This window comes from Nansenia antarctica, assembly GCF_963989245.1.
Source record: "Nansenia antarctica genome assembly, chromosome: 11".
NCBI classification, from domain to species: domain Eukaryota; kingdom Metazoa; phylum Chordata; class Actinopteri; order Argentiniformes; family Microstomatidae; genus Nansenia; species Nansenia antarctica.
The window spans coordinates 32,930,894-32,951,700 of NC_137681.1; the positions used below are offsets into that span (position 1 = coordinate 32,930,894).

The 20,807-nt window shown below is 46.2% G+C and overlaps 1 protein-coding gene across 1 annotated transcript in view; it reads right to left on the reverse strand.

The window, feature by feature from the left end:
- The window catches only part of unk (unk zinc finger), a gene marked incomplete at its 5' end in the record, with an annotated part of 61,143 nt that overhangs the window by 32,042 nt on the left and 8,294 nt on the right, over positions 1-20,807 (reverse strand). Inside the window, 4 exon segments of the mRNA XM_080541585.1 lie at positions 254-319; positions 14,493-14,794; positions 15,068-15,152; positions 17,681-17,798. Of these exon segments, the coding sequence (XP_080397711.1) occupies positions 254-319; positions 14,493-14,794; positions 15,068-15,152; positions 17,681-17,798 (571 nt within the window).

A 20,807-nucleotide genomic window follows, 5' to 3' on the forward strand; every position in this document is an offset into this window, starting at 1 on the left:
ACCTGTGTGACAGTAACAGGTGAGTCTACCTGTGTGACAGTAACAGGTGAGACTACCTGTGTGACTGTGTAACAGGTGAGTCTACCTGTGTGACAGTAACAGGTGAGACTACCTGTGTGACAGTAACAGGTGAGCCTACCTGTGTGACAGTAACAGGTGAGCCTACCTGTGTGACTGTGTAACAGGTGAGCCTACCTGTGTGACAGTGTAACAGGTGAGCCTACCTGTGTGACAGTGTAACAGGTGAGCCTACCTGTTTGCTATGAACCGTTGCCATGTCTCGGCTCCGTTGCTCCATGGCGAAGCTCTTCTGTTTGGCCTGTGAAAGAGGAGAGGGATCGATCACCGTGGACACACGTCTGTGAGACACAGTAAAACAAGGCGGCGTACTCCTGGTCTCTCACAGGATCCCTTCATTCAGAAGGAAGAGCCGTTGTGGTCTTATCCCTGATGAGCTAAGTGACGAGGAGAATGACCTCCTAAACATAAGAGAATGACCTCCTAAACATAAGAGAATGACCTAAACATAAACATTGTGTTTAGTTGAGTTTATTTAGTAACATGAGACGGTGCGGAGGGGAAGAAGCCCAGAAGGTTTACATAGAAATGGTAAATGGACTGACTTATATAGCTCTGCCTTTATCCTTATATAACTGACTTATATAGCTATGCCTTTATCCTTATATAGCAAAGCCCATAGGCTCGTTGGTAACGTTAGTCCGCCAGTAGTCTCGCATAGCCAAACCTATCTCCACACTTCACATAGCCAGACCTATCTCTCCACACTTCACATAGCCAGACCTATCTCTCCACACTTCACATAGCCAGACCTATCTCTCCACACTTCACATAGCCAGACCTATCTATCTCCACACTTCACATAGCCAGACCTATCTATCTCCACACTTCACATAGCCAGACTAGAGGTGGGCATCAATGATCAACGATCGATAATTGATCGATAAGGATCTTGGTCGATCACAAAATATTTTGCTCGATAATCATTAATATATATATTTTTAAAATAATAATAATGGAAATTAGTTTGTCCACGTGTCACCAGATTGCGTTCGTCTCTCACCCCTGAACATGTTAACATGATCATCTTTCTGAACAAGAACCAGTAGGCCTGCCGCCTACAGTCTCTCGCTGGAGTTTAAATTTAAGTTAAGCTGGACGCTCTTAAGGACACTAACGTTTTCAGTCATCCTCCTATTTGTGAGTAGGGCTGCCACGATTAGTCGACTAGTCGCGACGACGTCGATGACCAAAATCGTCGCCGACATATTTGGTAATCTACGTCATCGCATGTTTTTTTGGAGCTGAAATAAGCGATTAGCATTCGTTTTTCTTCCCTGAAGCTGCCACTGGCTAGCGTTCGCCTATCATCCATCCTCACTATGGCTTTTGCCACTTGATTGACGTACAGGTAAGCCAGTCTGAGATCTGATCTTTTCACCTAACACAGGTTCACCACGCATGCGCAGTCAACAGCGCCAACTACAATACCGGCGAGACTAATTACCTAGTTAGCCTTCCAATTTCTACTATTTACTATATAATACTAAAGAAAGGGTATACAAATGAGTGGGGAAGCTGGACCAAGTAAGAAACCAATAACGTACAACTTCCATCCAGAATGGGAGGAGGACTTTTTTACACGATGTGATATTGGAAGTGCGTCTGTCTGATCTGCACTCTAGTGCGTGTGCAGCAGCAGCTGGGGAGCGGGCCGGTTGCCGCACAGCTCGTGAAAGTTGTTTGAGAGTTTTTCGACATCTAAACCTAAATAACGTTTTATTAACATCTGCCCACACGCACACCCGTTGTAACTGCCATCGTTAATGTAGAAGATGCAACCAGTGCTTGGAAAACTCGCTTTGACATCAATGCTTTTTATCACCGTATTGAGGCTCGCGTTCAAGCGGGCGCTGCTCAGCGGGAGAGTCTATAGACTACCGGAGAATGCCTTAGCTTAGACCCTTCCCTGGCGCACCTGAACATAGGACTGTCAGTGGACACGGATCTCTATGCCATTGTACAGCTTGGGTACAAATGTAAATTATTAGTGTTTATATTTGGAAGCCTTGGTAATGTCCACAGACTAGTCGTCAGGCAGCCGCCACATATGGAGGAGACGCTGCTACCTGTACCCATAGACAGATTGTAAAGCTTGAATTATCGAGTGTCCTATGCTGGTGCAACTAATACTGTTTGTGTTCAAGAATTTTATTGTAAAATGTGAACGCAAATAAAGATATTAAATGTGTGTGAGAGAGAGAGAGGGAGGGAGGGGGAGAGAGAGGGAGGGAGAGAGAGAGATAGAGGGGGGGGAGAGAGAGGGAGGGAGAGAGAGAGGGGGAGAGAGAGAGATAGAGGGGGGGGCGAGAGAGAGGGGGGGGCGAGAGAGAGGGGGGGGGAGAGAGAGGGAGGGAGATAGTGCAAAACAAAGGGTATAGTGCATCTTCTCAGGCATCAAACACAATTTTTTTCAAAAATGATGTACTGTGATAAAATTGATGCCTGAGAAGATGCACTATACCCTTTGTTTTGCACTATTACATTACATTACATGCAAGTGATGCCAGAAATAAATATGCTGCTACATTAAAAGATCTATTTTTGAGTGAACAATCATTTTAATTGTCTTTATTTTTAGTTAGCACATGCCTACAACAACAACTAACAACTTCAAGCTACATTTAGAAGCTGATTTAGAAGATAAATAAGAGCGATTGAGTAATTGTGCGACAAGCTGTAATTTATGATCTGATTAGTCGACCAATAGTTTAAATAATCGGTGACTAATCGACTATGAAAATAATCGTTTGTGGCAGCCCTATTTGTGAGTAACAGTTTTTTTACTGCTCGTATGGTGAGTTACTTATTTTCTATATTTGTATTTATAACGTAAAATGTGTTTTTAAGTTAAACAATTTAGGCTACTCACTGCCTTGTTTAAGAGGATTGTTATCTGACTGTAGTGTCTAGTTTGAATGTGAATGAATGAATGTGTGCAATAGCAACACAAATAAAGCTTATCAATTAATCGATAATTGATCGTTAATTCTTGCGATTATCGAAAAAGAAATTTTGATCGTTTGCCCAACCCTAAGCCAGACCTATCTATCTCCACACTCCACATAGCCAGACCTATCTCCACACTTCACATAGCCAGACCTATCTCCACACTTCACATAGCCAGACCTATCTCTCCACACTTCACACAGCCAGACCTATCTCTCCACACTTCACATAGCCAGACCTATCTCCACACTTCACATCAAACCTACCGTATTTTCCGGACTATAAGTCGCATCAGTCAAAAAATGCGACATTAAGAGGAAAAAACATATATAAGTCGCACTGGACTATAAGTCGCATTTATTTAGAAATATATTTCACAAAATCCAAGACCAAGAACAGACATTTAATCTGGAAAGTTAAGTTTATTCAACTACACAATAGCACACAGAACAACAGGCTGAATAGAAGTCCGGTATGTTAACATAACAAGGCACATTAACAGTTATTCAGCAACACAACAGGGATGCTGCGAAGCTAAACAAACTGGTGAAGAAGGCCAGCTCTGTGGTGGGGACCGGGCTGGACAGCCTAGAGGTGGTGGCAGAACAGAGGATGGGGAAAAAACTGGCGGCCATGCTGGCCAATCCCTCCCACCCGATGTACTGCGAGCTGGCAGGGATGAGGAGCAAGTTCAGCCACAGATTTGTTCTCCCCCGTCAAAGTACAAAAAGATTTGGACAGTCCTTTATTCCAGCTGCACTCCGACTCTACAACCAGGCCCTGCAGGGTGGGGGAGACCTGGAGATGGAACTTTTGGAACTTTTTACTTATTGAGCCTGCACTGTTTTATGTATTTTATTGAATGTTTTTCTGTTTTCTGTACTGAATGTTTTCTGCCCTAACTGAGCTGTTTGACAACAAAATTTCCCCATTGGGGACAATAAAGGTTTTCAATCAATCAATCAATAGCATAAAGAATATACCTGGGAGGCTGAATAGGCTAAATGAACATAACAAGCCAGCAAGTTACCAGTAAGCAAGTTCACCAAGCTCCCGTTTGCTTAGCTTCAACAAGCTAATGCGTTAGGTAACTTCTTCAGGGCTATAGGAGCAGCATATAGTTGTCACAAGCCCAGAGCGGCCCAGAGCGCCCTCTGTTGGCTGTAGACGGTAATGTTTACTCCTTGGTTCATGTCAGTCAGTATGAAATTATATATATAAATTGATATATATAGGATTTGCAGCCCGTTCCTTGGCCAGAGCCTTCAGCAGTTTGGGCATCGATGGAGAGAGAAAGAGGAGAGCCATCCGCAGTACCACCAATGCGGCAGAGAGAGCCTCTAGATGGCTGTGGCTCAAAAGAGGAGAGCCATGGAGTCATGGTAGCTAGTTAGCCATCTGGACACAAGCTGGGGTCTGATCAGCCCCAGCTGGGTCACCTGGACGAGGGTGTATGATGTTAAAAGACCCGAAACGGCCGATGATTCCAGGAACATCACTGAAGATGTGTCCAGAGGCATCTAGGGGTGTAACGATACATCGATTCACATCGATGCATCGATTCATTGACTAACGATCTGATTACATCGACGCAATGTAAAAACATCGATCTATATCGTCATCTTAAAGATACACCTTTATTTTGAAATGGCACATTCTGCGTGACTGTCACCATTTCCGTGCAGCGCGCGACTAGCAGCGGCAACTACAAAGTCAAAGAGCGCTGCACACTGTGCAGGTCAAGTCATGGCGAGTAGCAGGGATAACGACGACGAAATTCACTCTCCTCTCGGTAATAAGTCGGCGGTCTGGAAATATTTCGGATTCCGCTGCAAAGATGGCTCTACAGACAAAACACTCACCATATGCAAACAATGCCAGTGCGAGTTTAAATACTCGGGAAACACTACAAACTTGGCCGCGCACCTAAAGTTTAAAGACACTGCATCTTTGATGCTGGGAGGTAGTGTGTTAGAGTGGTGGAAGAGTCATCAGACTGAGCTCCCCCTCCTGGCCAACCTCACCAAAACGTACCTATGCATCCCTGGTACCAGTGTACCCTCTGAGCGCGTCTTTAGCACTGCAGGTGACATTGTGCGTTCAGAGCGTAGTGTTTTGTCTCCTGAACATGTTGATCAGTTAGTTTTTTTGAAGAAAAACCTCCCAAAGAAGAACACTGGAGGATATACTTAGTGATCTGTCAATATGCACTAAGAATGCGGAATTGTTTACATTTGTTTTGTTCTCCAGCTGAAATTGCTTATTTTGGTTAAGAAGAATGTATATAAGATGTACTGCACTGTACTGCATTTGCACTTATTATTTATTATTATTTTATTATTATTTATTATTATTGCACAAATATACTGTAGGTTAAATGGTGACCTTGGTTCAGTTCTAACTGTTAAAAATACTGTGTTTATGAGACAGTAAAAAAGTGAACGTTTACAAAAATCCTGCCTTAAAAAAGGGGGGACAAGTTCTTCCAGTTTTGTTTCATAGGACATTAATGTTTTAAAGCTGAATATCTCTTGTTTGTGAGACTAGTGAACGGGTCTATTTTTCTTTTTGTAACAGAAGAATACTGTATAATACAATATGATTTAAATGCTGGATACCTGGAAGAGCTCACAAATAAAATGGTCAAATCATATTCTAGTTGTTTTTGTGAGTTGATAATTGTGTTAGATTGGCATATGATATCGCGTCATATCAATCATATTGTCATATCGATCTTGAATCGAATCGAAATCGTATCGTGACTGACATTGTGATATCGTCAAACATTGTATCGTCATACAAACAAATCGATATAATATCGTATCGTGATGAAGCTGGTGATTTACACCCCTAGAGGCATCAGTAGATGTATGTATACAGCGAACCCCCTGAGTCATCAGTGACAGCCAGGAAAGACTGGATGACAACCATGAAGAGTGTGGTGACTACTGAGAGTCAGTGACAGCTCGGAGAGACGGCGACCGGGGGCAGAACGGGCTGGCAACCCAATCTGTGTCCTCTGAGAGGAGGACCCCAAAAAAGCTACGATGAACTTAATGGAAAAATACCCCCAGGGGTGCCCGAGAGGGGGGGAGGATGAGCACCCCAGTCGGACGGACACAACGGCAACAGACTTAGATAATGGACAAACGACTATGAGCAAGCAGTGTACATGCGGTAAAATCTGCAAGAACATCCATGGCTTAAAGATCCACCGAGCAAGGATGAAATGCCCGTTAGGAGTAGAAGCAACACAACGCACAGGTGTTCAACCTGGTGAGACGCAGGAGGTGCCAGGCCCGGAGTCACCCCATAGTGCCCAGAACCGCCCAGTGTTGCAGTCTAACCCCTCGAGCATCAAGTCCGACCGGAGGCGGATCAAATGGCCAGCAGCTAGCATGACTTCACTGTGGAAGCAGTTCGATGACGATGTCGACCAAATTCTGGAGGTAACGGTGAAGGGCGAGGCTGACAGGAAGCTACAGGCGATGACAACAATCATTGTCAGCATTGCAGCTGAAAGGTTCGGCGTGAAGGAGAAGAAAAGCTCCGGAACATCTTATGTAAAGAACCAAAGAGCTGCAAAGATCCATAACATCAGGCAGGAGATGAAAGCGCTGAAGTCCCAGTACAAGGTGGCAGGAGAGGAGGAACGCACTGGCCTGGCCCAGCTAATGTGCATCCTACGGAAAAACATCAGGATTCTCCGCCGGGCTGAGTGGCATCGGAGGCGGCGGCGTGAGAGGGCACGTAAACGTGCTGCATTCATAGCCAACCCCTTCAAGTTCATGAAGGATTTGCTCGGGCAGAAGCGCAGTGGCAAACTGGCCTCCTCGCAGGAAGAGATAGACCATCATCTGAAGCAGACGTACAGCGATCCCGCAAGAGAGCAGGAGTTGGGAGAGTGCAACATCCTCATAGACCCCCCTGAACCGGAAGAGCAATTCGACATGTCGGAGCTGCAGCTGAAGGAAGTCAGGGAGGTTGTCCGCAAAGCAAGGGCAAGCTCTGCTCCAGGACCGAGTGGCACTTCATACAAAGTGTACAAGAACTGTCCCAAACTCCTGCTGCGTCTGTGGAAAATCCTACGAGTCTTCTGGAGAAGGGGGAGGATACCTGAACAATGGAGAGTGGCTGAAGGGGTTTGGATCCCGAAGGAGGAAAACTCCACTCAGCTAGACCAGTTCCGCATCATCTCCCTGCTCTGTGTTGAGGCAAAGGTTTTCTTCAGCACTGTTTCCAGACGGCTGTGTACCTACCTGGCAAAGAACACCTACATCGATACATCCGTCCAGAAGGGCGGTGTGTCAGGAATGCCAGGTTGTCTGGAGCATACCGGCGTGGTGACACAGCTCATTCGGGAGGCCCGAGAGAACAAAGGCAACCTGTCAGTGTTGTGGCTTGACCTGGCAAATGCATTCGGCTCCATTCCACACAAGCTGGTTCAGTTCACCTTGACGAAACATCATGTCCCCAGCAGGTGTAGAGACCTCATCGCTGATTACTACAGCAATTTCAGGATGAGGGTCTCTTCAGGAGCAATAACATCCAGTTGGCACAAGGTGGAGATCGGTATCATCACAGGGTGCACTATCTCTGTGACACTGTTCTCCCTAGCCATGAACATGCTATATGGGTAGTGGTGGTCTAGTGGATAGTGAGTTGGACTTGTGATCGGAAGGTTGTGAGTTCGAATCCCGCCTGAAGCCACACCACTACTAGTGTGCCCTTGAGTAAGGCACTTAGCCCTCAGTTACTCCAGGGGGAATGTCCCTGTAATTCGTAATTGTAAGTCGCTTTGGATAAAGGCGTCTGCTAAATGGCAAAATTATTAAAATTTAAAAATTTAAATTAAAATTAAAATTATTAAAATTACATGCTCACCAAGTCTGCTGAGCCAGAGTGCAGAGGGCCCCAAACGAATTCCAGACAACGGCAACCACCCATCAGGGCATTCATGGATGACCTCACAGTCACGACAGAATCAGTCCCAGGCTGCCGGTGGATTCTGAATAGTGTTGTTCCGATACCATTTTTTGATCCCGATACCGATACCGATACCTGACCGTGCAGTACTTGCCGATACCGAGTACCGATCCGATACCACGGCGTTTGAAAAAACAAAACAAAAAAACATGTTTTTTGAGCCGCATACTAACCTCGATGTAAGATTATTGCTAACACTTAGTCTGGCACTGCTCAAAACCTTTGTAAAACTCGTAAAGTTTTTGTAAAACTTAAGTAAAAAAATAAAATAAAAATAAAATAATAATTTAAAAAAAACTTACGTTTTTGTAAAGTACTCGCCGATACCGATACCAGCATTTTGGTGCGTATCGGTGGCCATGCCGATACTAGTATCGGTATCGGAACAACACTAATTCTGAAGGGACTTGAAAAGCTAGTGGAGTGGGCCCGGATGCGTTTCAAACCCGCCAAATCAAGATCGATGGTGCTGAGGAAAGGGAAAGTGGAGGACAAGTTCCGGTTTACCATCACAGGCACAGCCATCCCAACTATCACAGAGAAGCCAGTCAAGAGCTTGGGCAAGGTTTTTGACTGCTCTCTGAGAGACACAATATCCATCCAGTCGACCTGCACTGAGTTGGATGGCTGGCTGAAATCCGTGGACAAGTCAGGCCTACCCGGGAAGTTTAAAGCCTGGGTTTACCAACATGGCATTCTTCCCAGGATCCTGTGGCCCCTCCTTGTCTAGGCGGTCCCTATCTCAACAGTGGAGACCTTAGAGAGGAGGGTCAGCAACCACCTCCGGAGATGGCTTGGATTACCAAGGAGTTTGAGCAGCACCGCACTCTATGGGAACACCAACAAACTGCAACTGCCCTTCAAATCCTTGGAGGAGGAATTCAAGGTGACAAGAGCCAGAGAAGTGGTTCAGTACAGGGACTCAAGTGATCCGAAGGTGGCTAATACAGGGATCCAAGTGAGGACTGGCAGGAAGTGGAGGGCAGAGGAAGCTGTTCAAGAGGCAGAGGCGAGGCTGCGTCAGAGGAGCTTGGTGGGAGTGGTCACACGAGGTCGAGCTGGGCTTGGATCCTTTCCAACTCCCCAAATGAACACCAGGGGGAAGGAAAAGCGCCGCCTTGTTCAGGAGGAGGTGAGAGCAGCACTGGAGGAGACAAGAACCTGCAAGGCAGTGGGAATGAAGCAACAGGGAGCTTGGACGAGATGGGAGAATGTGATTGAGAGGAAGGTGACCTGGGCTGAGCTTTGGAAAGCCGAGCCTCACCGCATCAAATTCCTCATCCAGGCAGTCTATGATGTGCTTCCAAGCCCGTCAAATCTGCACACATGGCGGTGGTGTAGCGGTCTAAGCACTGGCCACTAGTGCAAGCTGCCCACCGGGGACTGGGTTCGAATCCCAGCTCGCCAGATCCGGATATGGCTGGGGCACACACGGGGAGCGGCATATTGGGCGGCCGCTCCCGAGGGCGGTATAGGAGTATTTCCGGACAAGGATCCGTCGCGCAACAGCGCCCCCGGGGTGCCGGAATAACAGGTGCTGGGCTCGAGGAGCCAGTCAGCTAGTCTGCCTGGCGGCCTCTTCTGGGACTGCCGGCCACGGGGTCGTGCGGCGGATCCTTCGCAATAGGCAGGGGATAATTGGATGCTAGGTTGGGTTCAATTGGCTACCAAATTGGGTGAAAAAGGGATAAAATCTGAAAAACAAATTAATAAATAAATAAATAAATAATACCTGCACACATGGGGCATAGCAGAGACACCAGCATGCCAACTGTGTTCCAAGCGAGGAACCCTGGAACACATCCTCAGCTGCTGTAAAAGGGCCCTTGGAGATGGACGGTACAGGTGGAGGCATGACCAAGTCCTGAAGACCATTGCTGAAGCCATCAGCGCAGGACTTGTGTGGGCAAAGCAGTTCCGACCCTCCAAGAAAACCATCGCCTTTGTCAGAGGTGGGGAGCAGCCAACCCCTGCCAGGAAAACATCTGCAGGCATCTTGACCTCTGCAAGAGACTGGCAGCTGTTGGTTGACCTTGAACATCAGCTGAAGTTCCCCAGCCACATTGTAGTCACCACCCTGCGACCAGACATTGTTCTCTTGTCTGAGTCCACCAGGCAAGCAGTGCTGCTGGAACTGACAGTCCCGTGGGAAGACCGCTTGGAAGAAGCCTTTGAGAGGAAGCTCTCCAAGTACGCGGGACTGGTCAGTGACTGCCAGCAGGCTGGTTGGAGAGCGAGGTGTTTCCCAGTCGAGGTTGGTTGCAGAGGATTTGCAGCCCGTTCCTTGGCCAGAGCCTTCAGCAGTTTGGGCATCGATGGAGAGAGAAAGAGGAGAGCCATCCGCAGTACCACCAATGCGGCAGAGAGAGCCGCTAGATGGCTGTGGCTCAAAAGAGGAGAGCCATGGAGTCATGGTAGCTAGTTAGCCATCTGGACACAAGCTGGGGTCTGATCAGCCCCAGGTGGGTCACCTGGACGAGGGTGTATGATGTTGAAAGACCCGAAACGCCAGATGATTCCAGGAACATCACTGAAGATGTGTCCAGAGGCATCAGTAGATGTATGTAGTGTTGTTCCGATACCGATACTAGTATCGGCATGGCCACCGATACGCACAAAAATGCTGGTATCGGTATCGGCGAGTACTAACAAATAATAACACCCGATACCAAATTTACACAGTGTCGGAAAGAGACAACAAATATGCAGTTTGTAATGTCTGCTCAAAAGACATTCCTCGCGGAGGAACGCACGCAAGGACTTTCAATACCACGACTATCATACGGCATTTGCTGCGTTCGTCGATTCGCTCTGAGAGCGCCGAAGCGCACACTGGTCTCGACGTCATAAAGGGACCGAGTGCTTTGATTGGACGAGAGGCGTTCCACGAGTGCTGGTCAGAGTTCCAGCGCGACTTCACGAACGTAGTGTAGGTAGTGTTCAGCGACGTCATGTGACCCCGCAAGCAGGAAGTCACTAAAGCTAGGCTAAGGCCCATAGCAACAACAACTATTAGCGCGAGAGTTTTAGGTCTTCCTCTGTGCACCTTGCACAAGTGTAGATAGCGTGCGACTTTTCAGCATAGCAGGACATATTTTAGATGATAAGAGGAACAGGCTGAGTGCCAAAAACGCTGAGATGCTTGTATTTCTCAAGGCTAATCTGCCAGTGATGCTGCTTAATCAGAAGTAAGGTTTGAGTGTTTACTTGCTGTTGCACTACTACTACGACTGTTTTATATCTTAAAGTTATTTTGTTTGTAAATGTTCACTTGCTGTTGCACTACTACTACGACTGTTTTATATCTTAAAGTTATTTTGTTTGTAATTGTTTACTTGCTGTTGCACTACTACTACGACTGTTTTATATCTTAAAGTTATTTTGTTTGTAAATGTTAACTTGCTGTTGCACTACTACTACGACTGTTTTATATCTTAAATGGATATTGCACTGATTGGCATCTGTGAGAGCCACATTTCAGGTTTTATAAGGGGTTGATTTTCTTGTCACCATACCAGGTAGACAATAAAAAAAAGTTCTATAGCATTCACTCTCTGTTGGTATTTTTTCCTGTTTTACAAAGGTTTTGAGCAGTGCCAGACTAAGTGTTAGCAATAATTTTACATCAAGCTGAGTATGCGGCTCAAAAAACATGTTTTTTTGTTTTGTTTTTTCAAACGCCGTGGTATCGGATCGGTACTCGGTATCGGCAAGTACTGCACGGTCAGGTATCGGTATCAAAAAATGGTATCGGAACAACACTAGATGTATGTACACAGTATAAGTCGCACCTGACTATAAGTCGCAGGACCAGCCAAACTATGAAAAAAAGCGCAGTGCTGCGCAGTGCTGCTGGAACTGACAGTCCCGTGGAAAGACCGCTTGGAAGAAGCCTTTGAGAGGAAGCTCTCCAAGTATGCGGGACTGGTCAGTGACTGCCAGCAGGCTGGTTGGAGAGCGAGGTGTTTCCCAGTCGAGGTTGGTTGCAGAGGATTTGCAGCCCGTTCCTTGGCCAGAGCCTTCAGCAGTTTGGGCATCGATGGAGAGAGAAAGAGGAGAGCCATCCGCAGTACCACCAATGCGGCAGAGAGAGCCTCTAGATGGCTGTGGCTCAAAAGAGGAGAGCCATGGAGTCATGGTAGCTAGTTAGCCATCTGGACACAAGCTGGGGTCTGATCAGCCCCAGCTGGGTCACCTGGACGAGGGTGTATGATGTTGAAAGACCCGAAACGCCCAATGATTCCAGGAACATCACTGAAGATGTGTCCAGAGGCATCAGTAGATGTATGTACACAGTATAAGTCGCACCTGACTATAAGTCGCAGGACCAGCCAAACTATGAAAAAAAGTGCGACTTATAGTCCGGAAAATACGGTATCTCTCCACACTTCACATAACCAGACCTATCTCTCCACACTTCGGTTCGCACTGTGCCGCGCTGGAGAATAATACAACATTGTGCGCGCGACGCGAGAGAGTTTTTGCCGGGTGAGATGTTTTCAGATAGAAAGTAAGCAAGTTGAAACGTTAGCAAATATAATTGCTGAGTGTTCTGACAGAGAAAGTTGGTTAAAATTGGTCGTTATTATTGTCACTAGAAAGTGTCTGACTGACACTTGACAATGACTATAATTCCATTGTGTAAATAGTGTCAAAGAACTAGCAAGCTAGCTAGCTCAGAGATGATTAGATGAGCTAGTCTGCTTGCACACTTACCAGCTAAAGAGCTAACTGGATGCACTTTATTATTTTACTTAAATTAGATATACAATCTTTCTTATTCTGCTAGAATTGGGCTTCATGGTAATACCATAATGGCATATTTACAGTACATGGACAGTGGATTGAAGCATTTGAAATGTCTGTTTTTTATAGTTGGACATGGTTTTTTTTTCAGGTGAGAGAGTAATGTCAAAATGACATTATCTGACTGCATTGCCCACAGCAATCCAAAATTCAATTATAATGATGTTATGAATTGATATGGATCAATTTATACCTCTTATTAGATTATAAATACTCTGGTTGTTATGTTTGCCTTTTGGTTGACAGCAAAATAGGGAGAGAGGAGGATAGAGAGGGAGAGAAGGAGAGAGAGCAGGATGGAGTCGGCACACCAGAGAGAGAGACAGCAAGAACCAGGTGAGAAAGTGGACAGGTAGTCAAGACCACATAAGTAAGTAGCCTTGAGAACCGATGGTTCTCAAGCCTAATGGCCCATAGGGAAGGAGCCTATCTCCTGTGTCCGTAGCATGAGGCGGCTTAATGTACAAGTTAGTACACCCCCTGGACATGACGCTGGTATGTCGCAGGGTCTTACCCCCTGAGGGGGGGGGGTCCATGCCACGGTCCATGCCACCCCCCCAAGGCAGCAAACCTAGGGGAAACACTGCATAATATAATAATAATTTCTTGATAAAAGAAACCACAAACAAAATAATATCCAGGTAGGATAGCACAAAAAAAAGGAACTGAAAAAAGACACAAGAATACATAGTTTGCTCAAAACACATCAAGAAAAGAGAAAACTGAAATAAGAGCAAAAATCATGGAAAGGAAACAAGTTATGAAGAATTTAAAAGAAAATAAAGAATTATCCAAATTATTAATAAATTATCTTTCAGTTGCTTTCTGAAAGCTGACCAAGATGTTAATCTCAGTGGCAAGCTCAAAGTGTTCCAGATTTTTGGACCTCTATAACAAATGTTGAATTGGTGCCTAGATGTTCGACAGAAAGGTAAGTGTAGATGATTACTATATCTTGTTGGATATGAGTGAATGTCTGGAGACTGTCTTCTCACAGTATCCCTTCATTCAAAAGGAAGAATCGTCTTGGCCTCATCCCTGATGACCTAAGTAAAGAGGATAATTCAGGGTTCCCACACCATCTAAAACATCAAATTCAAGCACCTTTCAAGGACTTTCAAGACTCAATTCCCTCAAATTCAAGGACCCAACACGAATTGATATAATAGGAACTATCCACTCACAGACAACAATTAAAAAGAGAGGCTTGAATGTGTGAACACTAGATGGTCTCTTGCCTTCTCTATCACAGCACAGCAAAGAAATGATTGTGAAATATGTGTAAAGTTAAGCAATACAGAGACTTATTTACTAGTTGACGAGCTAAGTATCAAATTCACAAACTTTCAAGGATTTCAAGGAACCGTGGGAACCCAGATAATGACCTCCTAAACATTCTGTTGCGGTGTGCATCTGATTCCTCATGACCATTGTATGTACACGATGTAGCGATGTATGTTCAATTAGACAAAGTCTGTTTTCATTTAATTTCATCATCCCATGACCTCATATTTGTTTGTTTGTATTGTGTTATTAAGCATGTTCCCTTTTTGGAAAGAAGCTCTGATTTTCTGTTTGTGAGTTTCTTGTTCCTAAAGTGAAAATGTTCATGAATAAAAAAAAGTCAAAACAACAACAAGGAAGTAAGTACGCGTGGCGTGAGTCTCTCTCACCTGGTCTTCCCTCTCGAACCCAGGGGCTCTCCCGTAGCCCCCCTCCCCGGCCCAGGGCGACGGGGGCTCCCCCCCCCCGCACACGTCCTCACACAGAGACAGCACCCTTCCCAGCAGCCCCTGCTCCGCCACGCACGCCCCGCCGGAGGGGGAGAAGGGCCCCTGCCCCCCCCCCAGAGACCCCGGCCCCCCCGAGCTGAAGCCCCCAGGGCTGGAGGGGACCTCCTGGGGGGCAGGGTGGGGGTCCGGGGGGTCCGGGGAGCTGGGGGGGGGGAGCTGTGGCTCTTCAGTAACGGGGGGCTCTGGAGGAGAGAGAGAGAGAGAGGAGATGAGGAGAGAGAGAGAGGAGATGAGAGCAGGAGAAGTAGAAGGGTGAGGAACGATTTGGCGTACGTTTCTAGAAGAGATGAGAGGTGAGGAGAGGAGAGGAGAGGTGAGGTGAGGAGAGGACAGGAGAGGAGAGGAGAGGAGAGGAGGAGAGGAGAGGAGAGGACAGGAGAGGAGGATAGGGGAGAGGAGAGGAGAGGAGAGGAGAGGAGAAGAGAGGAGAGGGGGGGGGGGGGAGTAGGACTTACTGTCGAGGTGGGCGAAGGCACAGAAGGGTCCGCGGGGGCAGCTGCCACACTGGTGCATGTCATTACACTTACTGGACTTATAGATCTGAGACACACACACACACACACACACACACACACACACACACACACTTGTCACTCACTGTAACCCAGTAGACAACAAACATGGTGTGTGTGCGTGTGTGTTAGGGCTGCCACAAACGATTATTTTCATAGTCGACTAGTCACCGATTATTTTAACGATTAGTCGACTAATCGGATCATAAATTACAGCTTATCGCACAATTACTCAATTGCTCTTATTTAGCTATCATCTTCTAAATCAGCTTCTAAATTTAGCTTGAAGTTGTTAGTTGTTGTTGTAGGCATGTGCTAACTAAAAATAAAGACAATTAAAATGATTGTTCACTCAAAAATAGATATTTTAATGAACTTTGCAGATTTATTTCTGGCATCACTTGCATGTAATGTAATGTAAAGAGTAGTAGAGGGTGCAAACTGCTGAGTAAAATGAGGTAGGCTAGGCACTAGGCAACCAAAAGAATACAAAAACAAAAATAAATACTTGTACAGAGTACAAAAGTTTTGCTTTGCTTCACTCATCTCATAGTAGAACGCGCCTTCTTAGCACTGTAACGTTAAGACAACATTTTTAGCTATTTGATAAGTATCGCTTTGATGACAACGTTACAGCACATAACGTAAAATAATGTAAGAAGGCTTTTAACCAGTGGCGGGCGGTGCATTTCACACCTAGGCCTTCAGTGATGTCCGACACATTCCTACCTGAATTATTCTACCTCTTAATACCATCGTTATGACGCCATGGCTCTAGAAACTAGACAGAAACACAGTATAACCGGGCGTTGCATCACCTTAACATAGTCAGACAAGTACAACAGAGTTATATTAATATTTCCGAAGCATTTTTTATCAATAAATCCGCATTTACAATGAAGAGTGTTAAACTAACATCTTTAAGATCGCTACATTACCCACGTCTGTCGTCTCGTCCACCATAATAGCGACAAAGGGTGCCTTTTTAATCTCCATTTTGATCTCTTCTCATCACTTCAGCAATAGCAAAAATCAGGTCGTTTTGTATTTTGCCTGACATCCCAGTAAACACTTTGTTTGTGGACAGGTGGTAATGTAAATCTGGGTTGTTTTCAGCCAGAAAAGAAAGAAGCTCAACGTAGTATCCTCTGTTTGTGGACTCGGTGCTTTCATCGTGTCCCCTAAATGAAAGTTATTGTTTACCCAAAAACAGGACACAATCGATCAGTATTATTGATCAGTCAACGAAAGCTTTCGTTGTGAGCTCCGTTTCCCTGCGCACTTTCAAAAGTTTCACATCTACCGGCATAGTTACGCATCTCAATAGTGAATATCAATAGTGCGTATCAATAGTGCGTATCAATAGTGCGTATCCAATCAAAAGACGTGCTGGGTGCTGACATCATTGAGCCTTACAGCAGGCGCCGTTGTTGCTTTTGCTCGCATCTACGTAGGTTTACTAGGTACGCCACAGGTTTTCTCGTTCCAACGTTAAGTTACAGGTCGAATTCGCGGCACCGTTTATTGTGCAGGCAGGCAGATTTTGGAGCCCCCTAGCAACACATTTTGATTGGATAAAAGCTCTAACATAAAGGCCAGCCCTCCAAATCTCAATCGGAGACTGGAAGCAGCGCAACCAAGAGGAAAGCTATGAAATGAAGAGAATAGACTATGGGGAATCATTAATACATATTTGTGGAAAAAATATATTAAAATAAAATGTATATTCTGATGATGTTTAGGCCAGCAGAGAAGGCCTTGCTGGCCCTGACGGCACACCATTGCTTTTAACGTAACGATATCGTTAGCCAATAACAAGCTAAACTAGCTTACCGAGACGAGCCATCGTCTTCCTCGTCATCTGCCACAACGTGCTTCCTTTTTAGATGCTCGCGCATCATAGACGTGCTGCCATGATAAGCGAGTTCAGCTTTGCAAATTTTACATTTTACATTCTTTTTTTCAACGTTGTGGTTGAAATGCCCCCACACTTTAGAGGTACGAGGACAGGAAGAAATTTCTCTGTTTGTTTTTCCGGGGAAGTCACGTGTGCCCCGGATGACCGACACTGCGCATACATCAAAGACACTGGGAGACGCTAGCCAGTGGCAGCTTCAGGGAAGAAAAACGAATGCTTATCGAATGAAATGAATGGTCTTTATTGTCATTGATACCAAACAACGAAATTTGGGAGGGGGGGGGCTCCCCTGGTGCTAGAAAAAAAAAACAAAAAAAAAACGCTTATTTCAGCTCCAAAAAAACATGCGACTACGGCGATTACCAAATATGTCGGTGACGATTTTGGTAATCGACGTCGTCGCGACTAGTCGACTAATCGTGGCAGCCCTAGTGTGTGTGTATGTGTCTCTGTGTGTGTGTGACAGTACTGTGTGTGTGTGTGTGTCTCTCTCTGTGCGTGCATGTGTGCGCGTGAGTGTGTGTGTGAGTGTGTGTGTGTGTGTGTGTGTGTGAGAGTGTGTGTGTGTGTGAGTGTGTGAGTGTGTGTGTGTGTGAGGGTGTGTGTGTGTGTGTGGGTGTGTGTGTGTGTGTGTGTACCTCAGGGTGGAACTGCTGCTCCGTGCGTGTGTGACAGTACTGGCAGCCCTCCGCCGCCTCACACTTACTGGGGTCACACCACTCCTCACTGTGCTTCACCGCTGGGCACGGGAGAGCCCTGCGCACACATACACACACACAGAGAGAGAGACACATGCACACAGAGAGAGAGAGAGAGAGAGCGAGAGAGACACACACACACACAGAGAGAGACACACGCACAGATAGAGATAGAGATAGAGAGAGAGACACACACACACACACACACACACACACACACACAGTTATTGAAACACAACGACCATGTTAACTGTCTGAGTGCCCCCAGGACACTAGAGGGCGCTCTACTGAGTTTGTACCATAGACAAGCCTGGCGGGAAAATAAGCATTCTTGTACTCTGCTGCCAGACAGCGGAACAGCCTACCTAAAGAAGTTTTAACTCTACAGAGTTTGAGCAGCTTCAAAAGCCATCTGAAGAAAATGGCTCTTTAGGTCATTTATATGGGGCCCGAGAACAGTATGATAACTCCTGTTGGGTGATAACATCAGTGTACGGGTTGTATTTGTTATTTTTCTATTCATAGGATCACTAATTGTGTAATGGATGATACCTTTGTGATGATTGTAAATGACCGCCTGTATGCATGTCCTGTCCTGCTGACTGTCCTGTATCTGTCTACCTCTCATCCTCTATCTCTCTACCTCTCATCCTCTATCTCTCTACCTCTCATCCTCTATCTCTCTACCTCTATCTCTCATCCTCTATCTGTCTACCTCTCATCATCTATCTCTCTACCTCTCATCCTCTATCTCTCTACCTCTCATCCTCTATCTGTCTACCTCTCATCCTCTATCTCTCTACCTTTCATCCTCTCTCTCATCCTCTATCTGTCTACCTCTCATCCTCTATCTCTCTACCTCTCATCCTCTATCTCTCTACCTCTATCTCTCATCCTCTATCTGTCTACCTCTCATCCTCTATCTCTCATCCTCTATCTCTCTACCTCTCATCCTCTATCTGTCTACCTCTCATCCTCTATCTGTCTACCTCTCATCCTCTATCTCTCTACCTTTCATCCTCTATCTCTCTACCTCACATCCTCTATCTCTCTACCTCTCTACATCTCATCCTCTATCTCTCTACATCTCATCCTCTATCTCTCTATCTCTCATCCTCTATCTCTCTACCTCTCATCCTCTATCTCTCTACCTCTCATCCTCTATCTCTCTACCTCTCTCTCTACCTCTCATCCTCTATCTCTCTACCTCTCTCCTCTATCTCTCTACCTTTCTACCTCTCCTCTACCTCTCATCCTCTATCTGTCTACCTCTCATCCTCTATCTCTCTACCTCTCATCCTCTATCTGTCTACCTCTCATCCTCTATCTGTCTACCTCTCATCCTCTATCTGTCTACCTCTCATCCTCTATCTCTCTACCACTCATCCTCTATCTGTCTACCTCTCATCCTCTATCTCTCTACCTTTCTACATCTTATAACATCAAAGGACCACAGTGGAAATAAGTGGGAATAAAAGTTTTTTGTCTTCTCTTTTATACGTGTATGCTTTTTATGCTCCTTTGGAGCCGATAACTGTAGACCCCATTTTAAAAACCTGTAAAAAAAAAAGTTATGAATGAATGGACTTTATTGTCATTGCTACAGTACAGGTACCAAACAACGAAATTTAGGAGGGGTGGCTCCCCTGGTGTTAGGAAAGGGGAAAAAAAAAAAACTTTTAGAAAAAGAATAAAATCACAAGAAGGTAAGGAGCTGGTTTACATAAATAAAGGCTATGTACACAATCCACTGTACTATACTGCACAGATAGTCAACTAGGGTTGTCATATTGCACAAAAGTATTTTTTCACGTTATTTAAAGTGTCACAGTTTGCAGGCTTGAAATGTACATGTTTGTGCCTCAGCACTAGCTGCCATACAATCCGTCCAGACTGTCCTGGGCCCAGAACTTAGGCCTTTGCTGTGTTCAGGACCTTGACGGCCCTGTGGTAGAAGCAGTTCTTCAGTCTGTTTGTCTTAGCGGCCGGGGTCCTGTACCTCCTTTTCGAGGGCAGCCTGATAAAGTGTACGTGCCCAGGGTGGGTCGGGTCCCTGGAGATCTTGGAGGCCTTTCTGAGACAGCGTGTGTTGTACAGCTCTTCCAGAGAGGGGAGGGGGGCGCCGGTGATCTTCTGTGCTGTTCTCACGACTCTCTGTAGCGCATTTCTCTCCGCTGTTGTGCAGCTGTAGAACCAGTTGCAGATGCCGTAGGTGAGGATGCTCTCCACTGCGCCGCGGTAGAAGGCCACCAGTATCTCCTGCTTGTTGTGTTCTTTCCTGAGGCATCTCAGGGTGTATAGCCGCTGTTGTGCCCTCTTGATGGTGCCTTTTGTGTTGTCCTTCCAGGCCAGGTCATCCCGCATGTGATGTCCCAGGAATCGGAGGGTTGAGACTCTCTCCACGCTCTCTCCGTCGATGAGCAGGGGCTGGATCTCGGACTTTTTCCTCCTGAAGTCTACGATGAATTCCTGGGTCTTTGACTTGTTCAGCAGCAGGTTGTTAACCTTGCACAGCTTGCTCAGTTGCTCTACCTCATCTCTGTACGCCGCCTCGTCCCCCCCCGAGATACATCCCACCACGGTGGTGTCGTCTGCAAACTTTACGATGTAGTTGCTGGGGTGGACGGGGGTGAAGTCGTGGGTGTAGAGGTTGTAGAGGATGGGGCTTAGCACGCAGCCCTGGGGGGACCCAGTGCTGAGGCTGAGGGCTGTGGAGGTGTGGGGGCCCACCCGCACCCTCTGGGGGCGGTCGGTCAGGAAGTCCTTGATCCACGCACATATAGAGTGTGATAGACCCAGGTCTAGTAGTTTGGTCACTAGCCTGTCTGGAAGGATGGTGTTGAAGGCGGAGCTGAAGTCCACGAAGAGCAGTCTCACGTAGCTGTTTCCCCTCTCCAGGTGGGATAGAGTGGCGTGGAGAGTCGTCGCGATGGCGTCCTCTGTGGACCTGTGGGCTCTGTAGGCGAACTGGTATGGATCCAGGTTGGGCGGGAGGCGTGTGAGTATGTGGGCCCGGACTAGTTTCTCGAAGCACTTCATGATGAGTGCTTCATGATGAGTGTGAGTG